This window comes from Myotis myotis, unplaced genomic scaffold, assembly GCF_014108235.1.
Source record: "Myotis myotis isolate mMyoMyo1 unplaced genomic scaffold, mMyoMyo1.p scaffold_m19_p_4, whole genome shotgun sequence".
NCBI lineage: Eukaryota > Metazoa > Chordata > Mammalia > Chiroptera > Vespertilionidae > Myotis > Myotis myotis.
Window position 1 is genome coordinate 105,756,969 of NW_023416346.1, and position 17,723 is coordinate 105,774,691.

Sequence of the window (17,723 nt, forward strand, 5' to 3'; positions counted from 1 at the left end):
TCGCTTTGAAGAATACACTACCATATAGTAATAGAAGAAAAATCCAGGATTTTAAAATTACTCATTCTGTACAGTAACTTGGAATTCAAATGTTTGATCGTGATCATCAACATGGATAAAGAGGCTCAGAAGATCTGAGGTTACTTGTAACTCTAAATTTTAGTGCCAGCTTTCCTATTTGTTGCAGAAATTCCTCCACATGTAGGGTATGTGGAAGGAGTTGGAAACTGATGGTTTAAAGAAACCAAAATCTATACAGTGGGGCCTTGACTAACGAGTTTTTCGAGATACGAGCCATCTCTTGGCCGATTTTTTGCTTTGAGTTGCGAGCTAAAATTCGGGTTGCGAGCCAGCTTCAGATACCCCACCGCTAGTTGGCGCAGCGAACGTCACTGTGAACACCACACTGATTAATGGCATTTCAATTCATTGTAATGATGAAAATTGATTTGACATATGAGTAATTTGAGTTATGAGCTCCGTCACGGAACGAATTAAACTCGTAAGTCAAGGCCCCACTGTACTAATAATAGCCTAGGTCAGTGGTTCTCAACCTTCCTAATGCTGCGACCCTTTAATACAGTTCCTCATGTTGTGGTGACCCCCAATTTTATTGTTACAAATTGAACATAATTAAAGCATAGTGATTAATCATAAAAACAATATGTAATTATATATGTGGTTTTCCGATGGTCTTAGGTGACCCCTGTGAAAGGGTCGTTCGACCCCTAAAGGGGTCGCAACCCAAAGGTTGAGAACCGCTGGCCTAGGTGGTTGTTGCCCTAACGTCATCATAAGATGGCCGTCACAAGATGGCCACGTGCACAGCAGAGGCGGGCCCCAGAGTAGAGGTGGGTCACAGCAAGGAAGGGGAGTAGTGGGCGATCAGGCCAGCAGAAGAGGGCAGTTGGGGGCAATCAGGCCGGCCGGGCAGGGCAGTTGGAGGTGATCAGGCCGGCAGGGGAGCAGTTAGGGGGCTATCAGGCTGGGAGGCAGAAGCGGTTAGGGGCAATCAGGCAGGTAGGCAGGCAAGCAGTTAGGAGCCAGCAGTCCCAGATGGGAGAGGGTGCAGGCCAGGCTGAGGGACACAACCCCCAGGCCTCTAGTTGAACTATAAAAGATAACACAAGAAGGAGGAGTAATAAAAGGACTTCGAAGTTGAGACTAGAACAAAAGACAAAGTACCTGGATATTTAGTAAATATCTGAAAGGTTGTCCTATATTAGGGAGAGAGGGGGTGATTCAAACATTGGAAATCATTGCTATGTTGGATACGACATTTCCTTTTTTAAAATGCTTCTAGAGGAGAAACCAAGATGGCGGCATAGGTAAACACCAGAAATTGCTGCCTTGCACAACCACTTCAAAAGTACAATTAAAAGACAAAACGTACATCATCCAGAACCACAGGAAGGCTGGCTGAGTGGAAATTCTACAACTAGAAGGAAAGAGAAAAGCACACTGAGACTCAGAGGAGGTGCGGTGTGGAAGTAAAGTGCAGGAAGAGACTGGACAAAAATCGTACACCTATGGATGAGGACAGTGGTGGGGGGGGGCGGTTAAGGGCAGAGGGTGGGGTGGGAACCGGGTGGAGGGGAGCTATGGGGGGAAAAAAGAGGAACAACTATAATAATCTGAACAATAAAGATTTAATTTAAAAAATAAAAATAAAATGCTTCTAGAAGAGCCCTGGTTATTACTGGTTTGAGATGATTCCTTGTATGAAAATAAGAAGAAAAACTGGTGACCTTCATAAATTCCCTCAAATCTCTTAATTTCCATTTTCTGTGAAGAACAAACCATGACAAGATATTCATGACATGCATTCTAATTCCACAAACCAGGACTACTTTACATCTGAACTGGAAAATTTCATTTCTCTGAAACCACAGATGTCCTGGATACTTCACAGAAAGAGTGCTGAGTACTTTTTCACCTGAGATGCTACAACATTGAATGTTTCTATAGGATTTCTATAGAATACTATTTCAAAATCAACCTAGTGAACAAAGATCATTAGGAATTTTTGATTAATACATAGCAAACAACACTCTGCACTGTATTTTTCAAAGTATTTTTCCGGATAAAATCTCTAAATAACTATATTTGATATAAGATGAGATACATCAAAGTAATGATTTTAAAATTTACATTTCTAGTTGGTTGTATAATTATAACCTAACTGTGCTTCTCTTAATGTGCTCCTCATGTCTTCCAATAAAAGCAAAGGGTCTCACTTTTGTGGCCAATATTCATTTTTCGACGAACTAGGAGCAATTCTAACTTTAATCTGAAAGGGGCAATTTACTAGCTTTTTAAGTTGATGGTGAATCAGTCAGTTAGCAGGGGATATAGACCGTGTACTCTAAATATCCCATCCGCATCTTGTACCAACATTAGAGAAGGGGTAGAAATTCCCCTGAAGGAGCTTAACATCTTGTGGAGGAAAGATCACACCCATAAAGAGAAACAACTAACGAAAAATCTCCTAACTAGAAACTAATGAATAGATAAAAATATATATAAAAAACTAAGTGTTATACTGTTACTATCAATTCCACAACTTCAACCCAGTGATCCATTATGATGTCCCCCATTTCCTTATTTCTAACTTCTTTCTTCAACAATTAAAAATCTGGCTCTCATAATCTACAATAAATTTATTTATTCAACACTAGTATACATATACAGTACTATCAGAATTGCAAACCCATACCCCTGCAAGAAAGTAATGTGTATGTATAGTGTTTTTGTCTTTAGTTCTACAGTATGCAGTAATATTGTTTTCAAAAGATAACTAAGTCAAGCTCCTTTCTTCTCCATTACATTGAGTGACGGTGTCAAACATATGTAATGCTGTTACATTTGTTATTTGTCACAGTCTACATTCCATCCTGGATTACTTCCATGTCTTGGTTGGTTAAAAAATAGATATACTAATATTCATTCACTCTTTAGGGTGTAGCCTCTAGGATTCTAACATATACATTGTCATGTATTTACCACCACAATCCAAACAGAAAAGTTTTATCACCCACCCCCAAACATTCCCATCTGCATTTTAGAGTCAACATAAAAACTGTGGTGGGATTTTCGTTGGAGTTACACCATTTTCATATCTTAACAATAGTCTTCAAGTCCATGTGCATAATTGATATATTTCTCTGTTTACTTAGTTCTTTACAAGACGCTGATTTCTTTCATCAGCACTTTGTAATGTTCAACATGTATATCCTCCACATGTTTTGCTAGGTTTATACTTAAGCATTTTATTCTATGGCAAATTATATGCATATAATTTCTAATTTCAATTGTTTATTGCCATTATATAGAAATATAATTTACTTTTGTATACTGCTCATATATCCTCCATCCTTGATAAACTCATATACTACTCATACACTAGTTCTAGGAACTTTTTATAGAAAGTTGAGGATTTTCTACTTAACTGTCATGTCAAATCCCAGCCCCTTTCCCAGGGTTAGACATGGTGTGTGTGTTTCTTTATGCAGCTGCAATGTGTTTTCACCATAGCCCTAAGGTGTGACCCCTAGCGACTTCATGCTCTCTCACTAGTGTATAGTTGACCTCTACCAATTCACTAAACACCTTAACTCAACTCTTCTCATCAGTGTCTAGTTGTCTCTACCACAAGGAGACAATTGATAATATCCCATTTCTTCCTGTAAGCACCTATTCCTTGTTGGACTTTGGGTCACTTTGTTGACCTACAGCCTCAGCTTCCTAGGGGAGCTTTAAAACACTGAGAATTTACTGTTGGTATGGCTTCTGCTATGCAAAATCAAAATAGGTTGCAACAAAGCAAAACCATGAAAACCCCAGAACTTATAATATTAGTCATATATTTCTTCTTTTAAATTTGAGACATGTTTTAGGAAACAGTATTTCTTGTGGTGGACAAATATTATCTTACTAGTGGCCTGGTGCAAGAAATTCATGCACAGGGGCGGGAGGGGAATCTCCTCAGCCCAGCCTGCACCCTCTCCAACCGGGTTTCCCATGGGGGATGTCTGACTGCCAGTTTGGGCCCAATCAAACTGGCAGTCAGACATCCCTCTCACAATCTGGTACTGCTGGCTCCCAACCACTCACCTACCTGCCTGCCTGATTGCCCCTAACTGCTCTCCCCTGCCGGCCTGATCTCACCAGTCTCTATCTCTCTTTGTTTTTCTCAGCAGTCCTCCAGGCCCCCCTGCCTCTCTGTCTCCCTCATCCTCTTTCCAGGCTGAGAGGGGGCAGAGCCAGTAGGGACTGCTCCACCCTCTGCCCACCCTCCCTTCCATCCAGGCCTCTTCAGGCCCAGTCTGTTTTGTTTCCTCATTCTGAGAAAGGCTCTGAGCTGGGAGGGAGGGAAAGAAGGGGAGAAAAGGCTGTGAGCTGGTGGGCGCTGTGTGTGTCTCTGCATGTGTGTGGTTTTGAGTGAGTGTGAGTGCCAGCCCCGCCTCCCCCATACCTGTCTCCGCTGCCACAAGTCCCCACCCACCAGAGCCTACTGCGTGTGCAGCCTGGTCATTAGGTCGAGTCTCCGTTCATTGTGGATGTGATGGAACCAGGGTTTTTATATATTAGGATATGGTATCTCTGCACTATGTAATATTATTCTCTATTTCTATATTTGCATACATTAGAGTTTTTAACCTTCACACTGTGCATCAGAACCATCTAAAGAGCCTTTAAAAGTTGCATGTATACAGGCAACATCCCAGGGATTGTTTTGTTTTTTTAATTATTATTTATTTTTTATTTTTTATTTTTATTTTTTTTGTTAATTCTCACCTGAGGATATTTTTCCATTGATTTTTAGAGATAGTGGAAGGTAGGGGGGAGACAGAGAGAGAGAAACATCAATGTGAGAGAGACGCATTGATTGGTTGCCTCCTGCATGCACCCCAACCAGGGCTCAGGCCAGGGAGGAGCCTACAACTAAGGTACATGCCCTTGACTGGAATCGACCCTGGGACCATTGGGTCCGCAGGCCGATGCTCTAACCACTGAGGCAAACCAGCTAGGGCCAGGAACTGACTTTCAATTGGTCTGGAGTGGAGTGTAAGTTTTTTTTTTTGTTTTGTCTTTTCATTTTCCATGTGATTGCAGTGGGCATCCAGATTTGGAAAACCGCTGTGGTGAACAAGAAAATAAATATGACATCTCTCTGGATATCAGAAAAGAATTCACAAGAATTACACAGATCTAACTTAAAGAAGAATTAATGTTTTGAAGAAACATCACATAATGATACATAACATTAGCCCTAGAGTGAAACTGCTTGAATTCAAATGCCAGCCATAGCCTTTCCTAGGAAAATAAATGAACCTCTCAGCGTTAGGTTTTCTGTTAATAACAATAACAGTTATCTGATCATGCTGTTTGTTTTGAGGATTAAATAAACAAATATATGTAAAATTCTTAGTCCTTTAATTGGCATACCACATATGTTGGCTATTATTATTATTAATCATCATTTTAGTCAATGTCCAATTAGAATTGTGGTCTACTATATTGAAGAGATAACTGAATCTATTCTTCATTTAGTCATATTCTAGACATGCTTTTCTTTCACAAAGCTGAAAGTTTCTTACTAGTTATTTGGAAATATCTTGAGTTTCCCTCCTTTCAAAAAACTGGATAATATTTGTGAATCTTTTTAAAGCATTTTGAAAGAAAGCAAAATATTAGAAAAATTCATATAGGATGCTAAATGTCTGAGACAGCCTGAAGGTCACTATAATGCTACATCCCAAATTATATGCAATTTTAGATAATACATTAAAAAGATAAGAACTTTCCAAAATGAATTCTCTATAGAATAACTCTAGGCATTATATAATATGATGGTTGGCTGCCTGCCTCATTCCTTAATTTCCTGTTTACAGTGCTATCATAAGCACTGAGACTTCTTGGATCATTAGAAATGGTGACAGTTTGTCCTGTGAGCTTGCCGGGTATTATTAGCTAAGCTTTCCTACTGGTAGGGGCACATAACAGCTAGGTCATGTTATTCTCTTATTGGACATAAACAGTCTCACAGAACACCAGTATCATACAAGGTCACTCTGCCACTGTGATGAAATGAGACAAAACAAGAACATTTCATAATCTAATCTAAGCATAGACAAATACAAGCTCATTGTGTAAAACACAAAATACCAAACATCTCCCTCTTCTGTCTAATATGAGTGACTACTACTTATTTACCAATTAAATAATTAGCCTCACTATAGTCCTCTTTCCTCCAGACAAGATTTACTAAATTACTCACTCCTAGGATTACCACTGTCCCTAAGAGCATGCAATCAAGGTGAATATATTTCCTTAAACCTTTCCCAAATTTACATAGTCAATGCACAATTCATATAACTGTTACCAGCATTGGGATTCTTGAGTTCCCCAAAACAGAAATGAGAGGAAACCCCAAAGAAGTTTCCAGAAAGATTTTATTAAGTTTATACCTGAGCATAAGGGAGGCAGGACAGAGGAAAGGAGGCCCTCTAAATTGGTTCAGGGGCTGGTTCTGCTTGGCTGCTTTGATAAGTTAGGACTAGACAGGCTTGCTTGAAAAGACAGGCTTTTTGAAAATGGCTTGTGGAAATTTTCATGTCAGGATAGGAAAAGCAAGCAGTTATAAGGTAGATTAAATTCTGCATTTTTTTTTTTCTTTTTTTAAGCAGGGAATGGACGTATGGTGAAATTCTTGCCATCTGGTCTTAACCCGGCTCCCAAGCCACCCTATATTTTTCCATTTCCAGGCCCAAGTGCCTGTACTGTCTCATAATCCTATATAATAAAAGCCTAATATGCAAATTGTCCCCTCAGGCGGTCATTTGACCAAGAGCTTGACAGCTCGCTATGACTTGCGCTGACTGCCAGGGGGCGGCGCAGAACATGGTGGGTGTCGGTGACACGGTGCTGACAGCAGGTGACAGTGGAGGCACTGCCGACCCCGATGGGCCCTGACCATGGTGGGATGATGGAGCAGGTGAGCGTGTAGTGCCAGGTCAAGGCAGGTACAAGTGGGGGCCCAACTGCCCCACCAATCGCTCCACAGATGGCAACCAGTGGTGGTGTCAGGGGGTGGGTCCACCATCAGCTCCCAGGTGCTGAGGGAGTGGGGGGTAAGGGGGGAGGGGCAGCCCCAACCAATCACCCTGCAGGCAGGATGGTGGAGCAGGTGAGGGGGCAGTGCCAGGCCAAGGCGAGGTGTCAGGAGGGGCTGCAGGGATGCAAGGCTAGGGGCACAAGCTGGGGCCCAATCTCCGTAGGTCCACCTGAGGGACCCCACCCGTGCACAAATTCATGCACTGGGCCTCTAGTATCTTTCATAATAACGATCACTGTGAGATAGCCCATAGACCAGGGGTGGGCAAACTTTTTGACTCGAGGGCCACAATGGGTTCTTAAACTGGACCGGAGGGCTGGAACAAAAGCATGGATGGAGTGTTTGTGTGAACTAATATAAATTCAAAGTAAACATCATTACATAAAAGGGTACGGTCTTTTTTTTTTTTTTTAGTTTTATTCATTTCAAACGGGCCGGATCTGGCCCGTGGGTTGTAGTTTGCCCACGGCTGCCATAGACAGTCAATGTGCATTGACCATAATGTGTGGTCTCCCTTTTGGTAATGAGCACTAAAAGGAATCTGGTGAACTACAGATGTGTTCCCAGTGATCTGTGACTGGAAGGCATTGCCACTGAGTAGGTATGAATATAAAAGAAAGAAAAAAATGTGGTCTGGCTTGGGGGGAATTTTTACATTCTCTATTTTCCATCACGCATGGCTACTGCCTTGGTTCACCCTGATTTATTAAACCACACTGCTAATCCATTGGAAATGGTTTACCTTTCAGTTATCACATTTGTTTGACTGCTTGGCATTTCTCACAATTTAGTTCTGAGCTTTACACTATTCATGACTTCTACATATTGACTGACAGTCACCTTCCCAAAGTAAAACTTTGATGTAACATTAATATGTCAGATTATGCCATTATTGTTTACATTTCAGTCTTGCAACACTGATGGTAAATATTTAATGCTAACCATTAAAAGGCTAATTTGGAACTTCTGGAGAAAATATAATGCGCTTTGTAAATAATGACTATTATGTGCTTTAATAAATTTGAAAATTAGACACATTTGAAGCAAGCAATGCATGCAAATGTAAGACCTCAACACCACATTAGTTTTAAGAATAGATACCAAATTAACAGGCCAATACAATCTCCCAAATGTATACTCAATAGTGTTTACATGAACAAACTCTTACATAGTAAATTAAATCAGGGGCACCTTTAAATACTACCTAATATAAAAGATAAATTTTCCAAACATACTTCTAACTCCACTCCATTAAAGGAAATTGAATAAAAAACAGTATTTATTTTTCATTCATAAGAACTACAATTGTTACTTCATGAAAAAAAATGTTGAAATAAGCATAAGCTAAAAAGACATTATTTGTAGAACAGAGCTCTTCTGAACAGGCAGTTCAAAATGTTCCCATTTGAAGATTTTTTTAAAAGTGTACTCAAATGAAAGTACTTAGTCTTGTCAGGAATTACATTTACATTACAAAATGGTCTGCTGCTGCTCTCAAAATTACCAGGTGATTACAGGATGATAAAATTTCCATTAGCAAGGAAAATGTAGCCTTTGAAGCAAAGGGTGCAGAGGAATGACATAACTGGTACTTTATCACAGGCATGATCTACTGAAGAAGATACTGTCACTAAGAGGTAAAATGGTTCATCAGTGAAAAAATATTAACTATAGTGTTAATGATAAAAGAACATACATATAATAAAAGAGCTACTGGGAACAGAAGGATGAATGTGTAAAAGCAAATGGACCGCCTGGCAAGCACTAAAAAGGTCCCTTATTTACATGGGACAGCTGTCCACTTATCATAAGAAAATTCCTTTTTGACTTCCACATTTACAAATAAATCCCCACCTGTTATGTGTTTTGTTTTGTTTTGTTTTGTTTCAAACAAAGAATGAGTGTTGCTGTTGTTGTTTATTACCCGTGGCTCCCAGCAACCACCTATATTTAGGAATTGTAACTTTATCAAACTGTGACTGCCTGGCACCACATACGTATGCTTGGGCTAATGCATAGGAAGTCCAGCGTTAAGATACCTCAGTCTGCTCTGAGGGCTAAATTCAAGTGTGCTGATTAAAAACATGTGACCTCTCTGCACTTCAATCCATGCACTTGATGCTGACAGACCAAATGCCCATTTTATCATAGCAGTCACCAGCTCAGCCATCTCTTCTGACTCTCCAAGGGCAACAGAATAAAGTTCTAAAACACTAATTCAAAGTCCCCTGTGGCTGGACCTCTAAGCCAACTGCTAACAGCTTTACTACTTGATACTCTGCAACATCCTTTCCTCTATCAAGAGCAAGGCTCCCTCATTTGTCACATCCTTCATAGTTCCATCATTGAAAAGACATTCTAATGAGAGAAATGTATCAGACCTGTCCTAACTGAGGTGGAGGTGCTGATACAAAGCCTCAGCAGATATGTAATACGTAAACAACCCATCTTGCTGACTCCACTGCTAAACTCTCAAAAGTTTCTCGGAAATCCATAAACAACTAAAAAATTCTTATTTGTTGCCCCATCAGGGTAATCAAAACAGGCTGTCCACAGGGATGACACTGCAGGCTGCCAACTGATCAGTTTATCCAGAAAATGTGAAAGCAAGGCCCCCTCTCTGTTCTCTGTCTCATTCACCATTGAAAGATAATTTCACAGGGTATAGAATTCTAGGTGTTTGTGTGTTTTTTTCCTCTTAACACTTTATGTATTTCACTCCACTCTGCTCCTCATTGCATGTTTGCTGAGAAGTTGGATATAATAGTTATCTTTGCTCCTCTGTAGGTAAGGTGGGTGTTTTTTTGCTTCCTTTGGCTTCTTTTTAAAATATTTTTTTCTTTATCTTAGATTTTCTGTAGTTGAATATAATATGCCTAGGTATAAAGTTTTTCTGACATTTTTTCCTGCTTGGTATTCTCTGAACTTCCTGGATCTGTCGTTTGATGTCTGACATTAATTGGGGGAAATTCTCAGCCATTATCCTTTCAAAGGAATTATTGTTTAAAGGGGGGATTTTTTGGGGAAATGTAGTTGGCAAACAAATAAATTCTGTGAACAACTTAAAAGCACTAGTGAAAGCCCTTTTTTGTGATACTATAGTCTGTTTCATATGTTAGTATGCATCAGAATCAAATAAAATACAGATTATTAGGCCTCACACTCAGCGTTTCTCAATTTAACAGTTTGGGGTACAATCCAATCCATCTACCCGCCACAACACCACTGCACCAAGTTGTAAGCATTGTCAGACCTTACCAATGAAGTGGCAGTAAGTAGAGCAAGTGCCAATGTTGAGAGGTTAAAATCTGGGGTAATGAGTATGACTTTTTCTCAGTCCAAGTAAACCTAAGTGAAATATTTCACAGAGCTTCTCTTCAGGGATCTCCACAGTTACTAACCATGAAAACCTGTACTCAGGTACATACTGAAGATGAAAAGTGCCTCCCTCCCACCTCAACCACTCCACCTAACTCTCATACTTGTACCAGAAGGTACACATACATGTTCCATTATCTGGAAAAGGATATAAAAAATGTATAAGACCTGAATGTCTCTTCATTCATTCATTCACTCAGACAATATTTGATATCTATTATTTTTGAGGCACTGTTCTAGACTGAGAATACAGCAGTGAACAATAAAACAGACAACATTGTTCCTGTTCAGAAGCTCACATTCTACTGGAAGACAGACTATATATATTATTTTTGGAAAGTGATATTGAGAAAAAAAGAACAAGAAAGAGAAAGACTGAAGTATATGCTATTTTAGGGAGGTTATTGGGAAAGTTTCTCAAATAAAGTGAAGTGGGAAAAGGAATCATAAAGAAAACAGTCCCATTTATGACTATATCAAAAAGAATAAAATACCTAGGAATAAATTTAACCAAGAAGGTGAAAGACCTGTAGTTTGAAAATGATGACACTGAAGAAAGAAATTGAAGAGGATACAAATAAATGGAAAGATATACCATGTTATTGATTAGAAGGACTAATATTGTTAAAATGTCCATACTACCCAAAGCAATATACAATTCAATGCATTCTCTATCAAAATTCCAATGGCATTCTTCTCAGAACTAGAACAAAACCCTAAAATTTATATAGAACCACAAAAGACCCTAAAGAGCCAAGGTAATCTTGAGAGAAGAAAGAACAAAAGTGGAGGTATCATGCTGCCTGATTAAGTCAACAATAATCAAAACAGTGTGATACAGGCACAAAAACAGACACATAGATCAATGGAACAGAATAGAATCCAGAAATAAAGCTTTGTTTATGTGGTCAATTAATAATCGACAAAGGAGGCAAGAATAAACAGTGGGGAAATGACAGTTTCTTCAATGAGTAGTGCTGGGAAAACTGGACAGATACATTCAAAAAATCAAACTGGACTACTTTTTTATATCATGAACAAGGATAAACTGCAAATGAATTAAAAAATTTAAATATAACACATGAAACTATAAAACTCCCAGATGAAAATGGTCAGTAAGCACTTGGATACCAGTCTTAGCAATATCTTCTTCAATATGTCTCCGGGCCAAGAGAAAACAAACAAATGGAACTACAAAAAACTAAAAAGTTTCTGCACAGCAAAGGAAACCATCAGCAAAACGAAAAGAACAACCTACTGAATGGGAGAAGATATTCACAAATGATATATCCAATAACACAATAATATCCAAAACATATAAGGAACTCATACAACTCAACATCAAACAAACCAAACAATCCAATTTATTTTATTTTTTTCTTTAGATTTAATATATTTATAAAAGGAAGAGAGGGAGATAGGTATAATTTTTTAAATGGAAACTAACAAGTGTCACTGAAGATGTAGAGAACTCGGAATGCTAGCACATTGTTGGTGGGAATATAAAATGGTACGGTGCTGTGGAAAAGTATGGCTGTTCCTCAAAAAATTAACCTTAGAATTACCATGGGACCCAGCAACTCCATGTAAGCATATACCCAAAATAATTCAATGTATGTTTTCAAACAAATACTGCCTGGGTCCAGCCCCAGCAGGTCCAGGGGTTCCCAAAGGTGTGGACGGAGTCGGCAAAGAGGGAATGACACTAAGACAGCACTCAGTTGATCAGTAGCCTAGCCAGGTTCTCTAACCAGGTTCTCTCACCATGTTCTCTAGCCAGGTTCTCCAGCCAGGTTCGGTCAGTCTCAAACAATCCAATTTAAAAATGTACAAAGGACCTGAATACATACTTCTCCAAAGAAGATATACAAATGGCCAACAGACATATGAAAGGATACTCAACATCATTAATCATCACGAAACTGCAAATCAAAACCACAATGTGATAACACCTCACAATGGTTATCATCAAAAAGTCAACAAATAATTAGTGCTGGTGACGATGTGGAGAAAAGGGAACCCTTCATACGTATGCTGTTTGTAGGGTTGTAAATTGGTACAGCTACAATGGAAAACAGTACAAAGACTCCTCAAAAATTTAAAAATGGCACTGCCTTATGACCTGACCCAGTGACCTTCTGGGAATATGTCCTTAGGAACCCGAAACACTGATTCAAAAGCATATATGCACCTCTATGTTCATTGCAGTATTATTTGCAATAGCCAAGGAAACAGCCCAAGTGTCCAGCAGTAGATGATGCATCCTGTTTTTTATAGATTTAATGAGCCAAATACATTTTATAAGATATAAATCTTATTAAATTATAGTTTCAAGTCAAACTGTTTGATGTAAACAGCACCTCAATTAGAAGGTAATACAATATTCTACACTTACTGTTCTCTAATAACAATATATCAATATATCTCTTTCAAACTTGATGTCACATGTTTGCTTCACTAATGGTTTTAAGTTCAGAGCAACTGTAATTGAAAGTCTCATTTTAAATCATACTCTTAACTTTTCCCTACTTCTAAAGTTTAGATTAAACTCCAAGGGTCCAGTATAAAATATAAACTTAATATAAGCTTAATTATTGTATGTTAAAACACAATCCATTCTCAAGATAGCAGGGTTGTATGTGCTTGGAAAAGGGGAGCTGAATTGAAGCGAAAGAAACAACCAACATGAATAATGTCCTCCTCAATCAATCAATGCTTATGCTAAATAAATAAAAAATTCAGTTATACTAACAAATTGAATCTTTTTCAAAGAGTTTAATACTCTTAATAGAGCTTCATTCCTCCTAATGGGAGAGCCTGCCTGAACACTGGAGCAGGTCTGTCTATAAACACAACTCTTTTCTCAGTATATGGAGTGGAACAAAAGTAGATTTATAGTTGTTCATATAGAAAATAATACCTGCAATACAAGAAGAAACTCTGTGTTTTGAGTACTCACAACTATAAACTTACTTTTGCCCCACCCTATATGTAATAAATATGACCTACCCCTCCTCCTAAATTCATGAAGCATTATTGCACTTAGTGATTCCCAATGTGACTGTCAAAACAAAATGTAAGTTGTTGTCTAGTCAATTTTCACTTGATCTCAACTAATTATATACAACGTTTGAGCAGTGTCACCTACATTTAATACTCTATAGAGTTGAAAATTTCATCAATTACATTAAGGCTATCTTTCATATCTGGAGCACCTACACATAATTTTTATCAATTATTCTTCAAAATAAATTGGAGAAGCATCTTTTATTACTTCTATTTTACATGTAAAGGAAACTGATCTTGAAGATGTTAAGGAATACTATTTTTGCAGAACAGAGCACAAATGCTGCAGTCAAGTATAAAATCCATGAATTTTGAGACCAATTCTGCAGCTCTTTCTACACTGTCAGACTACAAATTATAATGATTTATTTAAAGGAAAAAAACTCTTACCTTTTGGACACTTTCTCCATACAATATGTCGGGCATTCTCATAATTTGTGTTCAACCAACTAAGCACAAGTCTTTCAGAATCAGAATATACGTTGCTGTCTATAAAACAAGGATTGACTTTTGGTGACTTCTTAGTATGTATGGAGGGCATATCATCTGGGGAATGTGGTAGAATCTGGGATAATACCAGAACCTAAAATTGAATAAAAGAGAGAGAAAAAACTTATATTAGACCTGAATGGCAAAATAAAAACCAAGAGTATGTAAAAGAATGACAGGTAGAAAAATAAAGTCCATCAGTATTTTCTGCTTAGCTACATTCACTCAAGAGTGAAAGAATAGTTAAGATAACCTCTAATGCCCATTTTAAATTCCCAACTTTTTGCCTTTATAGCATCTAGTCTGTAAAGTACCATGCTATGTAATTTACAAGAAGCAGCTTATTACCTAAGGATTCTGGTCACCAACTTTCCAGTGTGTGTGTGAAGGTGGAGGATAGAATCCCCATCCCCACAGAACCAATTATCAAACACCAGCAGAACCTCCAACAACTTAACTCAATTCTGACACTATATACCCAGAGATGGTATCAGATTCCACAGGTTGAAGGTTCAGTCATACAAGACTACTATTTCAGATGCAAATCAAAAGCCCAGGTTGTCAGTATGCTTTCTAACTCCCCACTATCCACTGGAGTTTCCAAGGACCCCCTCCTTGGCAACTAAATTCAGACACCAGTCTCAAGTTCAGCTTGTTACCTATACTTTTGACCAACTAGCTATAAATCAGAAGTTTTGATGACCTCTTATTGGGTTCTATTAGACCTCTGCAATTCCAGATCTGGGGATAAAACAAAGTTCTAACCCTCTAATCACATGGTTGATTCCTCTGATAATCAGCCCCCATACTAAGGTGCTTTCAAAAAGCCAACTAATTAGCATAACAAAGACACCTTTTTCAGTCTTATCACTTAGAAATTCCAAAAGGTTTAAGAAGTTCTGTGCCAGTTTCGTTCAGTGGATAGAGCTTTGGCCTGTGGACTGAAGGGTCCTGGGTTCAATTCTGGTCAGGGGCACATGCCTGGGTTGCGGGCTCAAGCCCAGTAGGGGGCGTGCAGGAGGCAGCCAATCAATGATTCTCATCATTGACATTTCTATCTCTCCCTCTCCCTTCCTCTCTGAAAGCAATAAAAATATATTTTTTTAAAAAAAGATCTGTGTCAGAAATGAGAATGAACACCAAATATATATTTGTCATAAATCATAATATCACAGCATATAACTACATATAGTGTTATCCAATCATTATCATATGCACTACCAGTTCCACATTAATTTTCAAAACTTCTGATTTATAGCTATTATATTTGGCTTATTCATTTTCAATGTCAGATTTTTAAAGTTATGAATTATTTTAATCTATTTTTCCAATTGGCATAGAAAGCATAATTAATTTAAGTAGTAATCAGCAAAGCTCAGACTAAATTTAATTTTCAGAAGCTTACATTTCCATTGATCAGATTGTTTAAGTGGAAGGATATAACTAATAAACATTGTTCAAATATACCATAAATGTTTATCACCCTAACAAAACTTCTTACAGTCATTTATGTCTAAATATTATCAATGCCACCAATTTGTTGTAAAGAGAATCTAATTTAATTCCATAGGGTAAGAATTATAAAAAGGAAAAAAAATAAGAAAAGATAGCAAAACTGAAAAGAAACATTCATGCATATTGATCAACAGTCCCTGTTAAAGAGAACCACAAGGAAACTGATTTTGGGGTGAAGATACAAGCTTCAGTTAAGACAGGAGATGGAGAGAAAGCTCCAGGAAGAGACTAAGCCACAGGGGAGTTTTCTGGTAGTAAAAGATATAACATCAATCTGAATGCCCATCACAGACAAGTAGATAAAAAAGCTGTGGTACATAAATACAATGAAATATTTCTCAGCCATAAAGAAGAATGAAATCTTACTGTTAGACAGCCCCCCCAGAATGTTAGACCTCCCAGAGAAAGGAAGATGGGCCAGGCATAGAAACTCACTAGGGCATAAAGCCCCAGATGCCTAGCAAGGGGCAAAACTGGGAATACAAGAACCTGGCCCCCAGGGTAACCATTCCGCCCCTAGCATATCACTGGTCATGTGGTTTAGACCCCCTGACCTCCTTAAGGCTTCAATTGTATTCCAGCTCCAGGCCCAGAAAATCAGCAAAACCAGACAAGTGATGTAGCTGCCTCTGGACCAGCTACATTGACTAATGACCCCCTGTCCTGGCACTAACCAATCAATGGAGACCATGACCCTGAAAGACCACACCTGGAAAGCTGATGAATATTCTATTGGACCCTCCCCTGGGAGTACTCCCCTAAGACATCCCCTAAGATTTCCACCTGCAAGAAAGATAAATATGCTCAGGACAAAGGACCCAGTGTGTATTCGCCCTCCCAGGAGCACACCCATGCCATTACCCCACTGGCACGTATCCCCCAACCTCTAAGGGACCCCATGAGACTTGCAACCAGGGGAGCAATGGGCAGTGGAAGCTCGTCCTGGGCTAACTCCCTGAACCTGTCTCCAAGGCCCCCTTTTTTCTGACATTTCAGTGAGCCAAAGCAGCCCAGCCTAGGCTCTCCTGTTGCTTCTTCAATGCCCTTCCTTGTTTCATTGTCCCAAGTATACTTTGGCTGCCATCATTGACCCAATGTCTCCTTGGCTCGATGCTATGCAGTCCTTCCCTTTGGATAGCTCATCCCCCCCACCCCTTTCCTTAAATAAATTTAATTTTCTTTCATCAATGTCTGAGATAGCTATTTAGCATGCCCGCATATCACCATGTTCACTTTTCACTTACCATTTGTAACAGCATTTATGTATCTAGAGCAGTGGTCGGCAAACTCATTAGTCAACAGAGACAAATATCAACAGTACAACAATTGAAATTTCTTTTGAGAGCCACATTTTTTAAACTTAAACTATAGAGGTAGGTACATTGTTATTAACTTAATTAGGGTACTCCTAAGCTGGCTTTTGCTAAAAACATCCTCAATCTGATTGAGGTACGTTCACTGAGGTTGACCCCTTCCAACTCTCCCATCCACACTCATCTTGTATACTTGAGTGTGGATGGGAGAGTTAGAAGGGGTCGACCTCAGTACCTCAAAACAATGTACCTCCCCCATGCTGTGTATCCTGTGGCCCGCCAGAGCTGCGTTTCCTGTCGCCCGACCGACTGACACCCCCCACTTCTTCTAACATCACTTCTTCAAAACAGACTTGCACAGGCCGAAAACCAACTTCTGCGCATGGGCCACGAAGTTTCAATCGCACTGTACGTGCACGCCTGCACGTGGTATTTTGTGGAAGAGCCACACTCAAGGGGCCAAAGAGCCGCATGTGCCTCATGAGCTGCGGTTTGCCGACCACTGATCTAGAGGGTATTAAGCTAAATGAAATAAGTCATTCAGAGAAAGACAAATATCTTATGATATCTTTTATATGTGGAATCTAAAGAATAAAATAAGTGAACAAACAAAAGAGATTCATAGATACAGAGAGCAGACTGATGGCGGTCAGAGGGGAGGGCGTTTGGGAGACTGGATAAAAAAGGTTAAGGGATTGAGAAGTATAGATTGGTAGTTACAAAATAGTCATGGGGATATAAAGAACAGCACAGGAAATATAGTCAATAATATTGTGAATAGAAAGCTCTGTATGCGAAGGAACCGCTGAGCTAAAGCCAGCCCATAATATTGTAATACTATGTAT

General features: G+C 39.0%; 1 protein-coding gene across 1 annotated transcript in view; it reads right to left on the bottom strand.

The window, feature by feature from the left end:
* CFAP47 (cilia and flagella associated protein 47) overlaps positions 1-17,723 on the bottom strand; it is a 469,227-nt gene that overhangs the window by 246,784 nt on the left and 204,720 nt on the right. The window contains 2 exon segments of the mRNA XM_036304204.1: positions 8,238-8,240; positions 13,952-14,144. Coding sequence (XP_036160097.1) covers positions 8,238-8,240; positions 13,952-14,144 — 196 coding nt within the window.